The sequence below is a fragment of the Molothrus ater genome, chromosome 3 (genome assembly GCF_012460135.2).
Source record: "Molothrus ater isolate BHLD 08-10-18 breed brown headed cowbird chromosome 3, BPBGC_Mater_1.1, whole genome shotgun sequence".
Lineage (NCBI taxonomy): Eukaryota > Metazoa > Chordata > Aves > Passeriformes > Icteridae > Molothrus > Molothrus ater.
This window is the reverse complement of record NC_050480.2, coordinates 18,964,096-18,986,671: the sequence shown is the minus strand read 5'-3', so window position 1 is coordinate 18,986,671 and position 22,576 is coordinate 18,964,096. Positions and strand designations below refer to the sequence as shown.

At 39.3% G+C, this 22,576-nt stretch overlaps 1 protein-coding gene across 2 annotated transcripts in view; it reads right to left on the bottom strand.

Moving 5' to 3' along the window:
- Positions 1-15,924: 15,924 nt before the first annotated feature.
- Positions 15,925-22,576, bottom strand: part of EPRS1 (glutamyl-prolyl-tRNA synthetase 1) — a 37,578-nt gene continuing 30,926 nt past the window's right edge. For both annotated transcript variants that reach the window (XM_036404610.2, XM_036404611.2), the window contains 4 exons: positions 20,480-20,640; positions 18,935-19,013; positions 16,588-16,652; positions 15,925-16,300 (listed from right to left, as the gene is read on the bottom strand). In XM_036404610.2, the coding sequence (XP_036260503.1) occupies positions 16,150-16,300; positions 16,588-16,652; positions 18,935-19,013; positions 20,480-20,640 (456 nt within the window). In that variant the 3' untranslated portion in view covers positions 15,925-16,149. The remainder of the gene's footprint in view (positions 16,301-16,587; positions 16,653-18,934; positions 19,014-20,479; positions 20,641-22,576) is intronic.

Here is a 22,576-nt window from a genome sequence, read left to right as displayed (position 1 = left end):
CTGAAGCTGTTGACTGAGTTGATCCCTTGCTTGAATACATCTTTTACATGAGGCCTCTCCATTTCACCTAATTCTGTGCACAGAACCCAAGATGTGTATTAACCTCTGGAGTGGACTTGAGCAGCCTTTCAGGGGGTGGTCTCCCCTGGAAAGAATTACCACACAACTCCCAATTAAGCAGAGATTCACACACTTGATATCCTGCAATATGCAAATTAACAAATCCATGAAAATAAATGTATTGAAATGAACCTTACCATCAAAATAAACAGAGTTGTCGGAGAGGATAGAATAATTTACATCAACACACATTTCAGCTCTAGAACTGCAACTACGGACATAGGATAAGAAATGCTTAATGGGCCAAATCAAAAGCAAATAGGTAGAACAATAAGAAGAAAAATAGGAGTTATAGGAAGTTAAATATTCAGATATAAATTTTAAAATTAAAGACTATATCTTCTTTACTATAATTAATGATAGCAAACTCTGTCTCTGGCACTTGGCTTACAATCAAAAAAAAAAGACAGCTCTCTGAAGCCCAGCTAATTGCACCTTCATAGAACTGAAAGGAATTGCTAGTGACTTTTATTTTTAGGAAGACATAATATAGTAGCTGAAACATCATTAATCCTCCTGTGAAAAATATATATCAATCCTCTTTGGAAAATAAAAGGAAGTTTCATAGCCCTGAACTCACTTCAAAACATAAAAATATCACAGTTATTTTGAAGACATAGTGTCAAAAATATTGTTTTCAGCAAATAAAGCTGTGACTAAGTCCTCTGGCATGGAGCACAATTACAGCTGACTTGCTGAAGGTGTCAGAAACTGTATGTGTTCAGAGCCTCAGCTCTGACACTGGATCTGCTGATCCACAATTATTCCTTCTGTCAAGCTCACACATCTCCATCTGCTTGTCATAAAACAGCCACACACTGACACAGGAACAGAGCAGTGTCTGCTGGGTCAGATCACAGATCTGTGTCTGGGCTGTTTCCAGTTCCCATCTACACCTTTGGGAGATGAGGGAACCAAACCTGCACAGTCTTCAAAATGCAGGGCAGATACAGAGAAACAGGAGATACACTGATAGAGAGGAACAGCAAAAGTCCTGACCGTCTCTTTTACTCATTTCCCTGTATGGTCTCACATTTGATTCACTTTTCTGTTCTGAACATTTAGCACACATTTTTATGGAACTGATCTGTTCCATCTATGGAATCACTCTGTTTCTCATCTTCAATCACAATTTAAGCCCAGCTGGCAACTCAGTGCCACACAGCAACTCGCTCACTCTCCCCTACCCAAGGTAGGATGGGAAGGAGAATCAGAAAAACAGGTAAAGAAACCTTGTGGGTTGAAATAAGAGCAGTTTAATAATCGAAGCAATGTAAAAACAAAAAAACAAACCCATGGAAACAAAACAAAACAAAAATAAATCAAGGAAACAAATGATGCACAAACAGTTGCTCACCACAGTCTGATCGATGTCCAGCTCATCCCCCAGCAGCAATCAGTGACTCCTGCCCACCTCCTCTCAACTTATGTTCTGAAAATTACACTGTGGTATGGAATATCCCTTTGGCCAGTCCAAGTCCTGCCTATCCTGACTGTGCTCCTTAGATTCTAGTGCAGCTCCTCACTTGCAGAGCATGGAAAACCAAAAACTGTTTGACTTGGAGTAACCAGTACTTATCAGCAACCAAAACATCAGAGGGCTATTAATATTTTTCTCATGCTGAATCCAAAATGCAGTACTGTACCAGTTTCTGTGAAGAAAATTAACTATCCTGGCCAAAACCAGGACAACTTCTGGCCGGCTCTTCATCCATGCAAGGGGCTTTGCACTGTGGCTGCTTAGAAGCCTCTTGGACATCCGAGCTTTTACTCTTCTCATTATGCATCCAAACCTCCCTGTTCTCTCTTTATCCAGGTGCCACAATCACTTAAAGACAAACAGCTCCTAAAACTGCCAGGTGAGCAAAGTTACCTCAATCATTCTCATTCAAGAAGTTGTTGCTTTCAATAAGAAGAATAATTAATTCAGGTGAACTTCAGAATAAAATATGTGCTATCGCTGTAGCTCTTTTCTGCTTTGATCTCCTTCCACATAGTCCAAAAGAAAGCAATGATCCTGAACATAGGATCCACTACCAGTGAACACTGACTCCACTACCAGTGTTTTCACTCAGGCTCTTTCCCCTTTCTGGCACTTCATTCTGCCTGCACAAATCCACCTGCAGCATCAGAACATTTGGTCTCAAATTCTTTCAGAAAGGAACCATGTGTATGATTGCTCTGCAGTGTGCTTGGCATCCATGTGTGTTTTACACTGACTGTAGACATTCAACAGTAGAATGTTAGGATTTCACTTATTCATCCAGCCCTGAGATGGCCTGAACAAGCTACATATTATTGAAGAAAAAAGCAGCCTAAATATCCCAGGCTCCCCATTTCTGACTATGCTGAGTTGGAACAAGTTCTTAGGAGATGCAGAAAAGGTTGTCCAGCACTTTAGTTTTCTGAATGCTTTGCCAACTTTAGTTTCAGCTACAATGCTGCTAAAAAAGCTGCAGTTTCCTCATCCTAATCAGGAACAAAAATTAGAAAAGTTCTTCAGAACTTCTAAAATTATTACAAACAAGAAAACTTCCCTTCTGAACCCAAAGATGCAATGCACTCCTGTAAGCTTCAAGATCTCTGTGTATCAAGGTTTCAAAGTACTCAACACACCAATTTTAAACACTTAGCCATTGGCAGCCAAGAGTCCCCACCTGTGGCCATAAAGGGATGCCTAGGTAACAGTAAAGCTGGGTAAGTATATAGTACACTTTCCCTTAATACTCTCTTATTCTTCAGGTATTTTCAGCCTAATTGGGTTTTTGAGCTAGATATCTGTATCTTGTAGCCCTCAGTGGATTTTTCTTTCATGTCCTAGTCCAGGCTCTCAGTAAGTAATGCAGACTTCAAAATTAATTGGAAACAAGGACCATAGGATAGTTTAGTTTGGAACCTCCCTGCCACAGGAAGAGACATGGGCAGGTTGCTCAAAGCCCCATCCAACCTGGCCAGGAACGCTTTCAAGGATGGGGCATCCACAGGTTCTCTGGGCAATGTACTCCAGTGCCTCACCACCCACAGAGTAAATTTCTTCATAATATCTAATCTAAACTACCCTCTGCCAGTTTAAAGCCATTCCCCCTTGTCCTGTCACTACCTGCCCTTGTAAAAAGTCCTTCTCCTGCTCTCTTGTGGGCTCCTTTAGATAATACAAGATGCCTTAAGGTCTCCCCAGAGCCTTCCCTTCTCCAGGCTGAACAACCACAACTCTCTCAGCCTATTGCCTTTTCCCCCTTGTTTTGAATCTGAATCCTGCTAGTTTCACTAAACATGTTCTTGTTTCAAAAGTCAAGACAAACATTCAATGGCTACTGGCCTTCCCTATGCCACTCTTGGTTTTGCAGATTTGTGCCACATCCTCCTTAACTTATTCATTTTCAAGGTGGCAGGTAAAAATCTACCTAATTCCTTCCAGAGAAGCCATCACCAGCCTTTGAAAGTAGGATATCTCTGTAATTATGAAATATGACAATAATAACAGCAACAATTATGGTAATTTTCTTCTACTGCTGTATGAAAATAAGGTCACTCATAGTCTCGTGCTTCTGTAGAATTTGGATAGCAAAAAGAATCATGAAAATAAGGAACCAATAGCATTACCGTTAAGAGAGATCTCTTTTCATTCTGCTTATCAAGATCCTGTCAGACTTTATTTTTTAAACCATCATAAAATTATTTACAACACACGTTTCAGGAATCTGGAAGAAACTAGAGAATGAACAGAGCCAACGCCCACAGCCTGCTGTATGTAATGAAGGAGTTACTAAGCTCTAAGGCTGTGAGAAGGAAAATATTACACCTGTACTAAAAAGCTGAGGCTGATCCTGAGCACATGACATTTTAAGGCAGCATCCCTAGCCTGAAATGCAATGTGTGGCTGTGAGAGGGCCTTTAAAGTTCATTCCAAGAAGACCTGGTGACAGCCTTGACTGTGAAGCTTGTTTCTCTAAATTAGGAATCATGGACCAAATTATAGCAAATCTCAATGGAAACCATGTGTTTGGCTTCTGCCACAGATAAATTCAACCACAAAATGAAGAACAAAATAAACACTGGCCAACAGACCTACTTGTGGAAGGTGGTTTGTTCCTCATTCCTCGCTCATTTTATTTGTGTCTCCCTCTCACACTTGGAAGAGGAAGATGGGGTTTCTTGGCATAGACTGAAAGATGGAATGGCTGGGAAGTCTTTAGATCTGCTTCAACCCAGGGAGCAGAAGCCTAGACTAGCAAGACTTCAGTCTGGGGGAAAGCTTTATCAGTGTCCTTGGCAGAGTACAGAGGTGAATGTTGCTGGATTTTTAATCACAGCTGTTACTCTTCATGACAGTCCTGAAACTGTCCTGGGGACAGACTCTGTACTGGAGTTTGGCCTGGGAATGTATTTTTCATGCTCTCCTAAATTTCATTTGAACATACTGGCGGATCAATCTGAAATTATGAACCTGTGGGATTATTTAATTCCTAGGCTGTAATGTCTTCTTTTTATTATATTTTTCCCTATTTTAAGATGGTTGTTCAGTTTTTTAGTTAGAAATCACCATTCTCTACACCTAATACCCAGCATAAAAACCTTTTTGTGTACTTCAGTCAGTGTCTTCTCTATCACCTGGATAAAGCTTCCTGAAATATTTAAAATACTTCAATTTTTAAAAAACATGTAGTTTCCCATATAAATGTACTTTTGTGTATATTTATACCTACATATGACCTTTTCCAGGTAGCACAGCCCATTGCAAAGAACATGATGATGAAAAAGCCAGTCACTGATTTCATCACTGTAAATTCCATTGAGTCCTACTGCAAAAGCTTCTTTTTTTATATCAGCAGCATTTTAGACTGAAACTGATACCAGACATACGCCTGTGTCAAACTGTCTGCAGAACATCCAATTAAAGCAATTGTAGTTAACATACAACACATGTCAGCCTTACAAAACCCCATTGTATTGCTACTGTTTATGACTTTGAACTCAGTCATCTTAGAGTCCTTTTATTTCCTTACAGCTCACCTCAGATACTGTGATGTAATTCAGAGTCTCCTAAGAAATTGGTTCAAGGTTGAGAGCGAAGGCAGGTACCCAAAGTTCAGCAGCACTAGCACTGTTGGAATCTAGGTTCAGAGAGTTTAATCTCACCTTTATCTTGTTACATAAATCATCCAGGGATGCTTTGCCTACTTTACCCAAAGACTTCACTTTTTCATTCTGCACTTTCCATTTTGGACACAACGTAGCCCTAAAACATTTGCTTTTACTAACTTCTATGCACAGTTTTCTCTTTGACAACTAATCTCCAGATTATATTCTGAATTCTCTTTGAAGAGCACTCAAAATTGTGAAGAAAATTTAGAGAAGGACATTGCTAAGTAAAATTTCAAGTCTCTTCTGTTTTCTTTTTAAACACTGTATTAGAGCTCCACTGAACATAACACAAATCAGGTTACCTTTTCAGTGGCTGCTCAGAAAAGCTTTGGAAAATTTTGATGAGGACTATTTGTTACACTATTAAACTAAAGAAGATCTTCAGATAAATTTGTGTTCAGTCTTAAACATTTGATAAACACTTAAAAATACCTTGAGACTGTCCCTTGGCCTTTTTATTCCTTTTGAGAGGACTACCTCCAGCAGAGCCATAAAATCTAAATATTTTTTTACAGTAGGCTCTGTTTACCTGCATGCCAACACATTAACACCTCTGGGATTTTTGGAAATAAATGCATAAAGCATACATTCCTTCATTTATGCATAATGTTTAGGAGTTGGATGTCACAGTGCACTACAGAGGCAACATAAACCCTGAGGATGAGTATGCACCGTGTGACAGAGCTGTCTTCTGGCAAACTCTGGTACTGTGCATTCTACAATCATCTGTAAGAGTGCAGCAGGGGATGAATTGGTGTGAAGGGTTTACTGAAGGATTGGTGCTTTCAGGGAAAAATAAAATCAACCTGTTGATTATACACTCAAAAGAGAGGAAGCACAGAACAATCCTGATCTTGAGGAAAGGATTTTAGGCTTTTCAGGTGTGAAAAGCAGAGTAAGCCAGAGGTTTGTTGTTACAGGTGTTACACTCAGGGTTCCTTCCTTCTAATTCCTTAAAAATGTCTCTGAGTCATCATCACCTGGCAAAGTCTGTCATGCTTTCAGCAGTGCATGTGAGAAAGAAAGCTATTCCAACCAGGGAACTTATTTTTCTCTTTTAAATGAGGTTAAATTCGGTCATCATTATATTCTTCAGGCTGACAGCCTAAGAAATTGAAATCCTTTGTTCTGGAATTTTAATTCCCAGGCCATTCTTGCCACCTGCAGGATGCATTTTTGCAATTGTTGAATCAGAGAGCACAGCTACAAATGCAAATTTTTTTTGATACCTGCACGTTTTAGCTCACCACGTCTCCACTGGGAAGGTCTGTGACATTAAGATACAGATTAAGCAGACATTTATTCACTTATTTTGTTCTATAAATGTTCTCACTTCCCCGGGGATCAGCATGTTTCACCAACAGATGTGAATATTTAGTCCAGAATATTACAGCAACAAAGTCTTTCCAAATCACCCAGCCAGTAAAGTGCCCCTCTTCATTCACACATCTGCCCTCATGTGTCTCGTACATATGAAGCCTGGAAAAAATATTTACCTCTCAGCAAGACTCAGAATAAAGAAACTCACTCTGCATAGGTCCATAAGGAGAAAGAAGGTATGTTTTCCATTTATGTGACTGCTAGCTTACTTTCCAGATCTTATCTGAGAGGCAGGCTGCTGGTGCACACTGAAAGAGGAGAATCAAGACCCAGCAGTGATGCCACACCAAAAGCTCACATATCTGCTAAATTGCACAAACAGGGACATTAAAAGCCAAAGGCACTTGGCTGCTAACATAGAACATGTTTTATTTAATGAGCTGTGCAAAGACCATGAAGTGTCTCATGAGAAGATGGGAGATGTTTCTCCCAGTCTGGGACAATTTATGGGTGGCTCAGTGTCAAGTGAATTGGGCTGGGTGGCATCTTTATTTCCTACTTCCCTCCCCACCTTCCTGTAGAGATCACAAGACAACAGAACAAATGTTTTCTCCAGGTTAAACCTTTATTTATTTTCTCAAGACAAACAAAAGAGAATTACTATGATCAGACTAATGTGGTGTTTTTCAAACTGTGGTTCCTCTATAATGGTTTAAAACTATGTATAAATGAGCTGAAGAGACAATTGCACTGACCTACATGGACAAGAGTAATTAGGTCTCTGTGTGCAGTAAAACAGGCTTCTGTATTTTCACAACTGATTGTAAGGTGTATGGCCAGAATTAAAATTGTCTGGTATTTATTATGAGAGCATGATGTTTTTTTATTTTCATCTGTTTGCTATTCAGCCATGTTCTTCATTTTTGTGCCAAAACTCTCTGCGTAAGATATAAGACCTCAAAAGTGTCAGAAAGCCCTAGTTGAAGGTTCTCTGTCATTTCCAACAGCAACAGCAAGAAAAATCTTCTGTGAATTTCAATTTCTGGGAAACGTTTCTCAGGGAAGTTTTAATATTTCTGTGTTTTAACAAGTATTTCCTAGATTTTAAGCCAAAGTACTAACTAGTCCATGATGCCCTTTGCTGATGGCCCAGCTGGCTCAAACTCCTCTACATAGCACTTCCTTCAGAGAGTATAGAAATGCTGTTATACCTGTAGTGGCTGGTCTGGGCCAGCACCAAGAGAAAGAACAGGGGCATGTCCTCCCTGTTCTCTTGCTGACCTCTCCTCTTAGTCCTGACTTGGTGTGGGGAACTGTATTTGTCTGAATCAAGTGCAAGGATCCACAAGGATGGACCTAGAGGACAGAGAACCTGAATTCAACGTGGTGGGAAGAGAGAGGTGTTTACAGCTGTACACCTGTAATTTAAACAGCTGAGAGAGAGAGAGAAAGAGAGAAAGGGAAATGGCAGCAGATGAAGACTTAGGACACAGAGCAAAAGGGTAGCAAAACTCAGAAAAATGAAGGGTGAGGGATTGAAGAGTTAGGGGTGAGAAGCAAAACAAACCTAGAAAATGGATGTCAGAGGAAATTGGATCTGTCTGGGTAAGCAGGGTTGGTAACTTGGAGAAAATACATTTATACTTGCTCAACAAGAATATTCATACTAAGATGAGAACTTGGGGAGTGGATGTTACAATGAGTTAAATGAGGATTACAGCTGTAGAACAAGGGAAAAAAATGGAGAGCTGAGCTGCCACCTGTAAACACCTCCCTCAGAGTCCACTGGGCTCATTATAGACACATCTCACTCTGCCCCTGCTGTCAGCAGCATCCAGGAAACCCACCAGCTAATTGTTCCATCCCTAATGGTCAGCCTTGCAACAGAGCACTGAGATGAACTACTCCCTGTGGTGATTAATTGTGGCACTAATACACATGGAAGAATTTGCTTCAGTGGATTCAGATGCCCCCATTGCCCTCAGCACACACAGTTCAGCACTAGAGGATGGACCTGTTCTCTTTAATTTTTGCTTTGTTTTTTTTTTTTCAAAGTGGTACAAACGAGAAAAGGTGGTTTAAATCCATTCCCTGCCTGGGGAAAAGAGATGTGAAGGCAATTGTCCTCTTCCTAGAAAGCTTAAGAGGTAGAGAGCTACTCCACAGACCTTTATCTTCCAGCTAACCATCACTGATGTCAGGAGCCTGTCCAGGTGTCTCCAAAGGTGTTGCCTATGGAAAGCTGGACAGTACTAGCAGCACTCAGAGACCATGTCCATCTGATTGTATTTCTGCTAGTGGTGCTGACACACTAGAAAATTCCCCTTGCCTTACTGCTTCAGGAAAGAGCATATTTTCTTCATATGCAAGATGACAAGAGGCAGAGGGATGGAATTCCTCTTTTTTCATGATTTTTAATATATCTTTGAAATATATGTGAAACATGCAAGTATACTTTTCAGACTACAGCTATATGTTCTTTCTTTTGAAAGAAATGTAATAAAATCCCACTCAGGTTGAATATAAATAGGATTAGAGGAAATAAATGTGGGATTTTACCTAACTGGGAATTGCAAAATGAAGTTCAGAAGAAAAAAGTGTTTCCTCTATTGTATAAAACAGCATTATCTTGCCTGTAGGCAGTACTGGAAGCAAAGAAGTTTCACTGTACCAGAAACAGAGAAGCAAAACTACCAGCAAATCTACACACTATGTTTATGGGATAGTACAAAATTCATCAAGCAACTTAAATTCAGTTGAAAACAAAGTCGAATTGCGAGGTCTTTGGACATGAGTCTATTGGGATGGTTGTGTTGTCCCAGAAAATTATTAGGAGCAGGATCCTGGAAATTCTCTGATCTCTCCAGTGAGATCATCATTAGCTACACAACTGCCATCAATTTCATTAATTCCTTTGTAAGTGCTGATGTGTTCTTCCTCCCTGACTTTACTCAGAAGCACAATTTCAAAAGATGCCTTCAAATAAGTCATCATAAATAGAGACTTTGTCATGAATTGCTGAGAGTTCCCAGCACAAAAGCAAATCAAATCCCCCAGAAAATTACATATCACCAGAAATTTAGAGTAAGAGAAGCTTCAGTTTTAAACAGGTGGGCATATAAACAAGCAGGCACGAAAATCAGTTATGCATCTGGCTTTAATGTTAAGCTGCAACGAAGTTAAAGCTTTAATATTATCTGAAGATACCTTTAATAATAAACAGAAATATTTTCCAATTTAAAAGTTCATCAGAAAACACACTAAGCACTATAACACAAGCTAACAAATTTTTAATTTCTGGTTCCAAAGCCCTGTCCAGCCTGAAAGTCAAACACAGAACTTACCTTACCTCACCTAGAGCAGTACGTAAGAGCAGCTTCTTTTTCAGCCAGGCTCTCAGCTTCCCCCCCAGCCCATCCAGTTAACACTTTGCAAATATTTGGCTCCTATCTCAACTGAAATATTTCTAGTTTTAAGAAATACATTTGCATGTGTATATAAAAACATTCCAAGAGAGAAAAAGAGCTCGCATGTATCTTCCATCAAATGAAGTGAGAGAGTTTCTCCAGGAATAAAAATATCAGCCCCCATCTCTCCTCCCAAATGTAGAACTTTTAAAATCCTACGCTAAGAAAAATAAGATGAAGGGCAAAAATTCTATGCACTGAAGAGAAAGTCCTGCAAAATATTTCTGTGGCCAAGTATGCCTGTTTCTCCTCGGCATGCTCTCCCAAGCAGGGGTTGACAACCATCAGTAAAGAATCCTCGGCACTGTAGTCACAGGACTTTCAGTCAGCATCCAAATATTTTCACAACATATTCCCTAAACAGGAAAGGGTGAGACTCTCCTTTTGCACTTACCTATTCTTTTGTCTCCTGCGAACAGTGAACACTGCTCTAAAGATAACCACGTCTCTGATAAAAGTTACAGAAAAACTACTAAAATATTGAGAGGTGGAGATTGGGGATGACTGGTATTTCAGGATTAGGTATTTTATAACAAGTATTTCCTTAGGGTGGTAGCACGCTTTGTCCTGTGTTTGGCCAGCCAGTGGATTAGGGAGGAAATTTCCCTTGCAGATCACTGTACGCTTTAGAAAGACAACACTTAAAATGCTTGCCATTTACTTACTGATAAACACCGGTGGCAACATCTGGAAACATGCACAGGTTCAGGCGTAAAATCCATCATCCTTGCTAACAAGAGTGAAGAAAACTACATTTCCATTGCCTATCCCAGAGGAGCAATAAATAGTCCCTATAACCAAGCAGAAGTGCCAGGGGCAGAGCAGCCACCTGAGGTTATTTACCTGTTTCGGTGTCCCCGGGGACTGCATGACAATAGCAGCACTCCATGAAGATAACGTAGTTCAACAGGTTGAAGAACAGACCTGAAACCCCAATAATGAGGACGAGCAGTGCTTTCTCAGTCTTCTGAGGGTTGATAAACCTCTTGATAGCCTCCACAAAGATGCTGAACATGAGTGCAGTGGCAAAGACAGAGTTGCCGAAAGCCCCCAGCACGTCTGCCCGGCTGAAGCCGAATGTGCTGGCCTTGTGCCACTTGACGCGGCTGAAGCGGACGCCGACCAGCCCAATGATCATGGAGATCAAGTGGGAGAGAACAGCAAAGGCATCTGAGGCCAAGGAGAGAGAATTGCCCACGTAGGCGACTGAGATTTCAATGGCAAAAATGGCGAGGCTCACCACGCACATGAGGATGAGGCGGCTGCTGCGGCCCGAGTAGCGGCCCATTCCTGTGGCTCCCTGCCCCTTGCTCCTGGGATCTGCAGAGACAGCGCTGAGTGGGGAGCAGCTCCCTGCCTGCGATCCTGCCCTTCAGCTGTCAGTGCTGCTCACGCCTGGGAGCCACTTTTATAGGAAGCAGTAAAACAATAAATCAGTTTAAAGTGCAGTTTGGCGAGATTTGTCATGTGAAGACACTGTGAGAGTTCCAGTCCTGGAAGTGTCCCACCCTCAGGAGGCATTTTTTCCTACAAAACCAAAAATAAACCTAGGAAGATTACTGGGAGCACCAGCACTTGCTACTCCACTCAGTGTCCTGAAAAACTGAGTAAGGCCCAGACAGGAGAGCATAAGAAGGTGGCTCAGAATTTTAAGTGGTTAGAAAAGACCTGTCTTTTGCATAAAACTCTCCTCTCATGTCTGTTCCTGCCATTTCTGTTGCCAGTAATTTTAGTACTGAAAAAGTCTTACTATACACCTATGCAAAAAAGACATTTGAAATCCATGTGGGTGGACATGATTTTTAAGAGCACAATAGACAAGAACTGCTTGTGAGACTTACTGAAGATGTCCATAGAACAATCTTCAAAGACAACTGCTCCAATCTTCCATTTTAGCAATGTAATACAACAACTATACAACAGCTTCTTGTACTTTTAGGACATTTTAACATTGCTCGTGTATATGGAGAAATTTTGGAGGCCATTTTCTAAACAAACTGCCAGTAGACATGGAAGATGAGGCTTAACAATAAACCCAAAGCATATTGGATTTTTCCCATTTTGAAAACCTGTCTCAAAAATCTCAAAGCAATTCTTATATGCTTGCACATAAAAGTAAGAGTTGGGGAAAGCACAACCAGAAGTTCAAGCTGCTGACGTCCTAGCTTGTACTTTGTGCCATTTCTAGAAAATAGATCCTAAAGCAGTAACATTTTTTGTCACTCATTGCAGTACCTGTTGAACTCTTAGTGTCCTCATATTAACACAAACTCACAAACTACCACTAATGTCACACCAGGCAGTATGGGCCTGCCAAGGTGTTTTCCTTGAAAAATTTAGGATCCAGCTTTTTATTTAAAATGCCCATTTGTGTACATATATGCACACAGTTAGTTATGAAGTAGGACAGAAGGAAATTACATGAATTACATGCAGTACAGCCATGGAGAGATAATACTGATTACCTGAGCTGACCAATTGTCCCTGCTGGCCTTAGGATTCCCAAGGTGACTTAACTTTAGCTTAAAAACAAACACCCATCCCCACTTTTCATCTGGATTTTTGCTCACAGGGTTTCAACAATCAAAATATTTATGTTCAAAGTTCAGTTTGTTAGAAGCCGCTCCTGCCAACATACGTAATTTTTAACATTTGGTCATTTGCCTATCTACACACTGCAGCTGCGACTCAAGGGTTCCCCTCCTCCTGCCATTTTAAGAACACCATTGAGCCTGGAAGGGTGGATTACTAGAACTAATTACAACATTGAAAATTGGCACTTACTTATCTTCCTTTTCATCTTCTTACACCTGTGTCACCACTTCCATCCCAGCTATTTCCACAGCAGGTTTTTTTCCCTTCTTGTATTAAAGTGATGTTTAACTACTTATTACCTGAACTACAGAGCATGAAAGGTGAGGTTTTTTTCAAGTTATTCTCCTTTCAGTGGGTACAGAAGAAGGTCAAGCTTCAGTGGTCTCAAAAGCCCTGCCTTACACAAGGTTCTGATTACCAAATCAAGAGATAAATGAAGCACTCCCTCTGCAGCAGAGCTAAAATGTTCACCTGTGCTCTGTTTCCAATAAGAAGCTGCTACCATGATGTTAAAGCACTTCACTTACACCCCCTTTTCAATTTAACTCAAATTTATCAGTACATAAGAACTAACGAGCACCAAAAATTTTGCAATTCTATAAACACAAAGCAGTATCATTTAATCAACAGCAGTGTATTATTCCAATTCCATATACCTATTTTTCTTACAGACAGAATCTACTCAAGGTCTGAAGGATTTTTCTATAATGCTTCACAGAGAGCTTAGATTGTGCTTTGGGCAAAAGGATAGCTGATATGGATGTTATCTCTCCCAGGCAAATATTAGCCTCCTTGTGGAAAATCATCACAGGGACATCTGCATCTGAGGTATCAACAGTTTGGACCCTTCAAGCCTTATTATGACCAGGAAGAAATATATTCAGGAAAAGTAAGAGGGGGGGAAAAAAAGAAAAAAAAAAGGAAAAAGCTGGCCGCCTGTGAAATCTGTCTTCAAACAAACCCATTTGTCGGCTCAGGGCAACTAATTTCTAAGAATAGTGTGTCAACATGTTTACTCGAAGATTTGATCCAGTCAACTGGTTGAAGGTTGGCTGTTTGTTCAAACTGATAAGGTCAGAGGATGCATTTAGTTTTGCCTTTCCTTTGTAATGAGTTACTAAGAGCTTCCACATTTGATTTTTAAAATATGGGTGTTGTAGAACATTTCAGTGGGAACTGTAAGTGCTCATCTATTCTTAAAACTCTGGTTTGCTCTGCCAGAAAATCTGGGCACATTCCTGCCTCATACCCCAAGACATCCCTCTCCAGCTAGTCTTAGTCACCAACCATTTCAGGCCGTGAAAACATCACTCTGGCATTATTGCTCACTCTCTTTACCAAAGTACGATCCCGGCCAGCATTAGAGGCAGCACACCAGGACACAGACCTTCGGGCCACTCATCTGCTTTGTCAACTGTATCCAAAGATAAATGCATGCACAGATAAATCCTTCCCTAAATCCTTTACCCATTGCTACACCTGAGAAAATACCTACACTAATGCAAGATTGATGATTTTAAGATGCAATTGAAGCAAACCCTTCAGGACTAACCATAATCCAAAGAATATTACAGAGAATTTCCAAGTTTCGAGCACTCTGAGAAAGCTGATCTAAAATATTTAAAAATTTCTGTGCTTTTCTGTGGAAAAACTGGGGCACAAGGCACACGATCTTAAATTGGATAGGCCAGGTTCAAATTTTAACATTCAAAATTTTGACTAGGAAGGCTGACCACAGGAATCTGGGGAAAAGCAAATATTCTGCATATCTTTGAGAAACATAGATCTGGCAATAGCACTCTAAGTCTCCTACATGCTTTAGACCATGGCTGCTTCATAAAAACAGGTTTTTTGAAACAGGCAACCACATAGTGTTGGGCCAGGAAGAGTTTGGAGAGGATCTTAGAGGTCCAACTTTTTAATGACCAAGTTTTCACTATACTCTTTTCAGGGAAAGATGTTCATGGAGACAGCATTCAAACATACAGGAAGAAAAAAAGTAAACCAAGTGTGTGTCATCTAACCACTGTTTTGTGCCAGGGCTACCTCTTTATTTTTTAAAGCCAATCTTGTGCTCAGTGATGCTATTTTTAAAATGATTTTGCAACTCTGTAACATCCAGCCTCCTCTGCTAGAGCAACACTTGGTAAGTGTAGGAAAAGCAAAAAAAAGGTTTTATGAAACATGCTGTAGATATAACCACAGGCTAAAATCACTAGCACTGAACTTAACTCTCTTCAGACTGCCTTTGCATTACTCATTGCAGTATCATTGTCAGACAGCCATTAAGGCCAGTTTGCAAAATAAGAAAAACAGAGATTAGCAAAATACCTGCAAGAAATCGCCACCACCTGCACCTTGCTACAAGGTGTTATTTAATCTTTCAAACTTGCTTTACAAGGGGGTGAAAATCTGGGAGGTGATTCTTTCCATCTACCTCTGCTCCTGTGAGACCCCTCCCGGAGTGCTGTGTCCAGCTCTGGGGCCACCAACATAAGAACAATGTAGAGCCATTGGAATGAGTGCAGAGAAGGGTGATAAAGAGACCCAGAGGGACAGAGCACGTCTCCTGTGCAGACAGGCTGAGAGTTGGGGTTGCTCAGCCTGGAGCAGAGAAGGCTTCAGGGAGACCTTAGAGCACCTTCCAGTACCTGATGGAGCCTACAGGAAACCTGTAGAGGGACTTACAAGCGCAGGTAGTGATAGGATAAGGGGGAATGGCTTTAAATTGAAAGAGAGCAGGTTCAGGTGAGATACTAGGAGGGAACTCTTGACTGCGAGTGTGGTGAGGCACTGGAACATGTTGTCGAGGGAAGGTGTGGATGCTCCATGCCTGGAAGTGTTCAAGGCCAGGCTGGATGGGGATCTGAGCAACCTGGTCTAGTGGAAGGTGTCCCTGTCACAGCAGGGGTGTTGGAGCAAGATGATCTTTAAGGCTCCTTCCAAGCCATTTATGATTTTTTGTTTTTATGAAAATATTCCTTGAAAGATCTGGCTTCAGAGACAAGTTTTCTAAAGGTAGTAATTACTATTCCTACAGGTTCGCAGCAAGTCTCTACTGAAAAATTTGAAGGCAAAATAAAAAGCAGGTGTTTTATCTAGAAAGTAGATGTCAGCATGCTGAACTGTACTGTAGTTTTTATGGCATTCTCTCCAACCTTCCAAGCATTTTCTCCATGTACAAGGAAATACATGCACCAAACCAGAAAAAAAACCATGAGCAAAGGATACCTATTCCTCCCTACTGGGCAACACAGAAAAAACCCATCACAGCACGTTACAGCTCACAATACATCTTTATTTTATTGGAGATGTTTACAGAAAAGTCTGTGAATTACTGCTAGCCTAAGACTGACCATTGGGGAGCCGGGTTATGGTTTATGGCTTTGTCTTTGAATTATTTAAAAAGGTCACAAAACTGATTGAAGTTTAAGGGGTTATTTCAGTCTTGTTAAAAAAAGTTCAATTCACAGATAAAGGAGAAGGTTCTTTCACTAGTGATTTAGTAACTACGACCAAAGAGGGTGTAGAACTTGGCAGGGTTTTTGCCGCACACACATCTTGCTCCAGGCTGGAGCTCACGGAGTGGCTGGAAAGGTATGCAGAGGCTTTTTGCTCCCATGGATGGAGCACCAGGCTCAAGATCTTGATCCCTGAAATAAAAGGATATTAATAAATAAATATATTCATAAATAAATATTTCTATTAAAAAATAAAAGTGCAATAAAGTGGTTTTTTACATAAGTGATTTATACATAAATCTTAAAACTGCATTAATTATTCTCAAAGTTCCAGAGCTAAGGAAGTAAATATACTGAATTATGCAGGATAGCAGGAGTCTGTACATAAGTGTTATACCCAAAGGCATCTTGCATATCTGTTTTGTATTCAAACCACTTTGATTTTGATCTTGGTATATACACCCTCAGTTATATTTTACCTGGCAGTGGTCTTCTTGATCCAATCCTCGCACTCAATTTCCCCACAGAAAGGGATTTGTACAATCTGAAGGGAGGAGAGGAGGGGAGAGAGAAAAACCCAACAGTTATACATGTAGAAAAATCATCTTCGTCTCTGGAAGATTCCTAAACCTTCAGATCTCATACACAGATCTCAAACTGGGAAAAGTTCCAATTGCTACAACTGAATTTTAATAGCTCTTTTTCATCAGAGCAATAGATAAGCACAGTCATCCCTCCACAGTGCAGTACGGAAAATCCTACACAAACCCAAAGCACCATTTAAATTTAAATCTTTTTTTTTAACCAAATACATCTTTCTTCTGTGCAAAGTATAAACACTCTTTTCTTATCAGATGTTCTGTTTTTCAGGAAAAGTTTAAAATTTTCAAACTACTGAGCAAATGCTCACCTTATACACTGTAAGACAGTGCCCTAAAAAAGTTCCCATTTTAATTCCATTACTATGAATTTTCATTTTTTCTGAGCATACATTATTTGAAGAAAACAGAACTGCCAACAGCACATTTCTCTGGGGGACCATGGGGGTGGGTGTGCAGCTTCCTGCTCTTTCCTTCACTTAGCTTAACTGAAGAAAATTGAGAGAATAAGGCTGAAATAATAATGTCACACACTCCTCTCTGTACTACTCTTAGCTATTGGAGCAGATCTCTTGCCCCTAGTTTCATATTCAATTTTACTGATTTTTTTTTTTAATGGACTTCCACAGAGAAAATTCAGTTTGCTACCTAGAGGTAGCATTATTCTTAAAAAGACACCCCCTACAAACATTTGAACACTAATGAAATGCTGATAGCTGAGGGCAACCTCAGCTACTAAATTCAGCCTTCATTAATTTTAATTCTATCCAACTGTGAATAAGGTTTACTTAGTGCATCTTTCTTTCACCTAATTTACATTCTTACTGCAAAATTCTCAATTTGTCATTAACTGGAACACGCCTTTAGTAGACTTCACTTTATAGCTTCACTTTCTTGTAACTGAAAAAAAAGGAACTATTACCACTCTACTACACTGTTCTTGCATTAATCTATTGTTAGTGAAATGAAAAACAGTCCACATTTTTAAAGAGCTAAGAGTCTGCAATTCCATTAGGGGAAAAACAGCAGCAGGAATTAAACAGGAACACTTATTTAATCTTAAAAATTTTCATCCTAAACAGTAGTCAGTGCTAATAGAGTGCAATTTCAAGTAATTCAGAATACATATGCTATAAAATTATGTTAATACAACAAAAATAGGTAGAGAGTGAAACAAACACCAAATGGCAGATTTTTTCAATTTTTTTTCAATTCAGATATACAGCTCATAATAAATTCACATAACCTAAGTACCAAAACAGTAGAAGTGTCCAACATGGAATTATATAATATTATATTATTTGTTCACATTTCCAAGCTTAACTACATTTAGATTACATTAGAATTCTAAGCATTATAAAAACAGCTTAATTCTCTTTGTCATATCTAGAATCTAGCTGCACACAACAGTGAGTGCTGGACATTGCTAAATCAGTCCCTCCTCTGAAGTTCATAATTATTCCTTTAAATATTGTTCTAAATTGAATTTAAGTGCAATAGAAATAAAAGAAAATAGTATAATGGAAGGTCAAGCCTAACCAGGAATAACTTAAAATTATTTTTGAAGTTTAACAGAGTATTTATAGATTCTTGGCACTTGCACATTTTTCACCAGGAATTTTGAAATTTTCAGAGTGGATCTAATTGGTACACAACCCCTTGATCTCTCTCTATAAAATACACAACCTTACTAACTAATGTTGGGGATCCTACCTCTTGAACACACTAATCCAAACACATAAACAATTTCCCAACCTGATCTGTGACAGAATTTCAGGGTTAAAAATTTCTCTCACCAGTTCTTTGTAAAAGAAACAGCAGCTCAATTCTGTGCTGAAGACTTAATCTCTCATCTAAACTTCAATACCTTTTCACAGATGTTTAGATTAGTAGAGCTCACTCATCCATGTGACGGGTTATTTTTACTATAAATCCAAGGAGGTTACTGACTTGCAGTAATTCTTAATGAACTCAATAGCTTCTACTCAGGTCATAAAGGTAAAACTTCCTTGACGTAAATAGCTTGTACTTTAAACTCTTACCTGGACCCTTATATGAGACTCAGTAAGTGTTTTGTCACTGCATTAGAATAATGACAGTGAGGTTATTGTAACCTGAATGAAATGTTTACATTACTCTTTCTTACAAGCATACTCTGATAAAACCATTCTTTTTAATGGATCAAAAGGGTGTGAAGCATAAGAATAGAAGTGGTAAATCCCCTTACCTTTCCTGAATCAAGCTCTTTTTGAAAGTCCTCCATATTACTAGCCACCACCATATGACTTTTTAGGTCCTCGGATGCTCTAAGAAAAGGAAAAAAATTCAGGCATGGCAGATTTATTCACGCAAACTCACTAGCCCAATGAGCTGAGTTTTCAGAGCCAGTAAAAACAAAAGGTAACAAAAAGAGCTATATATTCATTAGAATCTTCCAATCAGGTTATGTCTTTCTACTACTGATCCTCAAGGAGGTAAAATGTTGATTAATTGCTGATGGGCTGCCACACATTTCACTGTGCTCATTACCGCTGTTGTGCCCATCAGTTAAACACTGACCTGAAGCAGACAGAAATAAATACTATAGATGTATATTTTGCGTTTAAAATTATCTTCTAAATCTAAATCACAAGATGCTTTTGAACTAGGTAAAAATATTCTGCCTGTAAACAATTTTTATCACTTCCTTTAGAGAAGGAAATAGAAAAGCTCATCTGCCACAATGTCATGTCAACACCCTGTTCTTCTCAGTGGACTTACGAACAACAATCTGCAGTGAAGACCTGTGAGGGATTTTGGCATTTGCAATAAGGGCAAAAAATAGTTTCAAAAGTATTTGATTGCTTACAAGAAAGCAATCCTGTGAAGATCAATAGGGTCTTAAAATGCACTTCTGGACACAGAACTTCAGCTATTGAAGTTACTTGGACAGCTTTGTGTCTTTCAAAATTCTGCACCAAAAGCATCTTTCACAAAGGAGTCTTGTATATAGGATCATAGAATTATTTAGGCCAGAAAAGACCTCTAAGATCATTGAGTTCATCCACTAAGCCAACACTGCCAGGCCCACCACTAAACCATGTCCATAAGCACATTTATGTGTTTTCTGAACACTTCCATGGATGAGTATTCCATGACTGCACTGGGCAGCCTGTTTCAATGCTTGGCCACAGTTGCAGTGAATAAATTTTTTTCCAATGCCCAATCTAAACCTCCCCTGGCTCAACCTGAGATCATTTCCTCTTATTCTGTCACATGTTACCTGGAAGAAGAGACCAACTCTCACCTGACTACACCCTCATTCCAGGTAGTTGTAGAGAATGATAAGGTCCCCCCTGAGCTTCCTTTTCTCCAGAAGAAACACCCCTCCACTCCCTCAGCCACTCCTCACAGCATTTGTGCTCTACACCCTTCACCAGCTCTGCTGCCCTTCCTTGGGCAGTGTTAAGGTCACTGGTCACATAATGACCAATGGGTCACATCTATTTATGGTGTGTTTATGGTGTATCTATTTATTAATAATACATGTGAACTCATGGATGTATTTTTTAAAGTAAGTTCACAACCTTTTACCTTCTGTTTCTTAAGAACAACAGGCAGCTCCTATCGCTGAATGTGAAGGAGTTTAAGAGGCAGAAAATTATACAACACAAACAGGAAGATGACCCTAACCTGCCCTTTCCCACAGATAAATCATTAATGTGAGAAGTTCTTCTGACAAATGAAGGGCATCTGTGATTATCAGAGCCATTTACTGTAACTCTTAGTTTACCTGCTGTAAAGGTTTGCATGGATCATCTCCAAGATCTGTTCAAGTTTCTCTTCTGCTTCATGTTCAGACAATGTCAGCTTCTGCCCCGTGTCTCTTCTAACAGCTACAAACTGTTGGCTCTTCATGTCTCGTGGTCCCACTTCAACTCTGACTGGGACACCCTTTGTGGAAAAAAAGAATTAGTAGTTAGGATGAGGAAGTAATTCTCACAATAGTTCATTTTCTCTCTGTGGCTTTTTGTTTGTTTTAAAGTCCAGTCTTAATATAGACTCACTTGATCCATTTAAGTTTCTTTGGAAAAAAAAATCACTATATATTCCAAAGCTTTAATGAATTTCTGTATTTCCCACCCACATTCTCTTCACTTGTGCATTCTACCCTGCTTCACTAGCTTGGAGACTGCATCAGTGCCAGCATGCAAGTAATGCTAAAGCACTGCTGAAACTGCACTACATTTTCCCACATACTGCAAATCAGATTTTTTAAGTCTGAACAATTAAGACTTCCACAGCAATTATAATGTTCTAGTTCACCCAATAACACATTAAATTCTGTTTTCAAAGAATGCTTTCAATAGCATTCAACAGGTATTGTTTTAACAGCAAACAGCAAAAGTTCTGTTACAGTCCTAATATCAACATTAATTGCATTGAATATTTGACTACAAACAGCTAATTGTTTTAGCAAAGCAAGTAATTTCAAGTAATTCAGAGTTTATCAAAGTTTATCATATAAAAGTTGATAAACTTTGGTGGTACGATGTAATTTCTCATCCCCCTTACACCATCAGGCAAAAAGATTTTCCATGTTACTGAAAAGAGTCAGTTAAGAGTCTACTGTGTAACTTATTTTCTCTGCATCCCAACATGTATCCCAGAGGGTACACATTCTTCCACAGGAAATGAAAAGAGTGAATAAAAATACGTTTTGGAAGATTGCTCCCCCTCTCTCCCTCAAGGAAATTGAATCAGTAGGTTTATAATCTAAAACCAGTCCACAGTGTTCAAAAGATGAACAGGAGAATCAAAACCTGTACCAAGCTTTCTATGCACTGTGTACTCTGGAATCTCCTCAGGTTCACAGCTTCCAAGTGATTCCCTATACTCCCTCTGCCTCCACTACCTTAATTATGCTAAAAAGGTGAATAATACAGTAAAATCCATCTGATCAATGAACTATCTACTACTACATCTACTATCTACTACATAAAGAGCTACTCAAAACTGTTATTAACAAGCAATTCAAACTGAACATTCTAGTTTATGCCCACAAAGCATTGTTTCCATAATAAAAACTGGGAAGGGAGTATCCAGTACTTCTAATTGTAATATTACTAAGTGAAAGAATAGTTCATGCTCCCTTAGGAAGATTTCCCAAGAAAGCAGTGGAACTAATACCAGACAATACAAAAGAAGTACCACTGACTTGGTTCTTTTAGGAAGTAACATCAGAAGTCTAGTACACTGACAAGTGCATAAGGCAAAATATTTTCCAATTAATTCTTTTACTTCTTATTCCAGCACCTTTGTATTTTTTACCCTACAAAATTCCTTATACACTCAATAAAAGGAATGTATTGTTCCTGCAATGAGCCTGAAGTTGCAGTTTAGGTATTATACTGGACACATCACTAGATTTTGTGAAAAACATCAAGTTTACCCTGTGCTGTGTACCTTCTTAAAAAACCTAATTTTATTTAGAAAGTTTTCCAACATAGCTTCACAGTACTAGAGGTCCATTTAAAAAAAGGGTTACACAAAGGGAAGAGAACTTTGAGACAACAGGAATTTTGAACAATTTGGGTCACTTCTATCAGGTTACTTGGAAGATTAACATATTGAAACTGATTTTAAATTCAGAAAAAAAATAAAATTCCAAACCAACACTCAACATGTCATTCAATTTTTAATTACCATTACTACCGCTGTTTTATTCTGCTCACTATTTCTGTTTTATAAAAGCCTCTTATATTAGAGGAAGCAGAACTGCTCTTCTCAAGTGCTATATGAGGGGAACATGGCAATATTGAAACAAAAAAATTGCTCCTTTCTTTTCTGACACTGTAGGTTTATCTTCTCTGTTCTGCTGTATGCACAG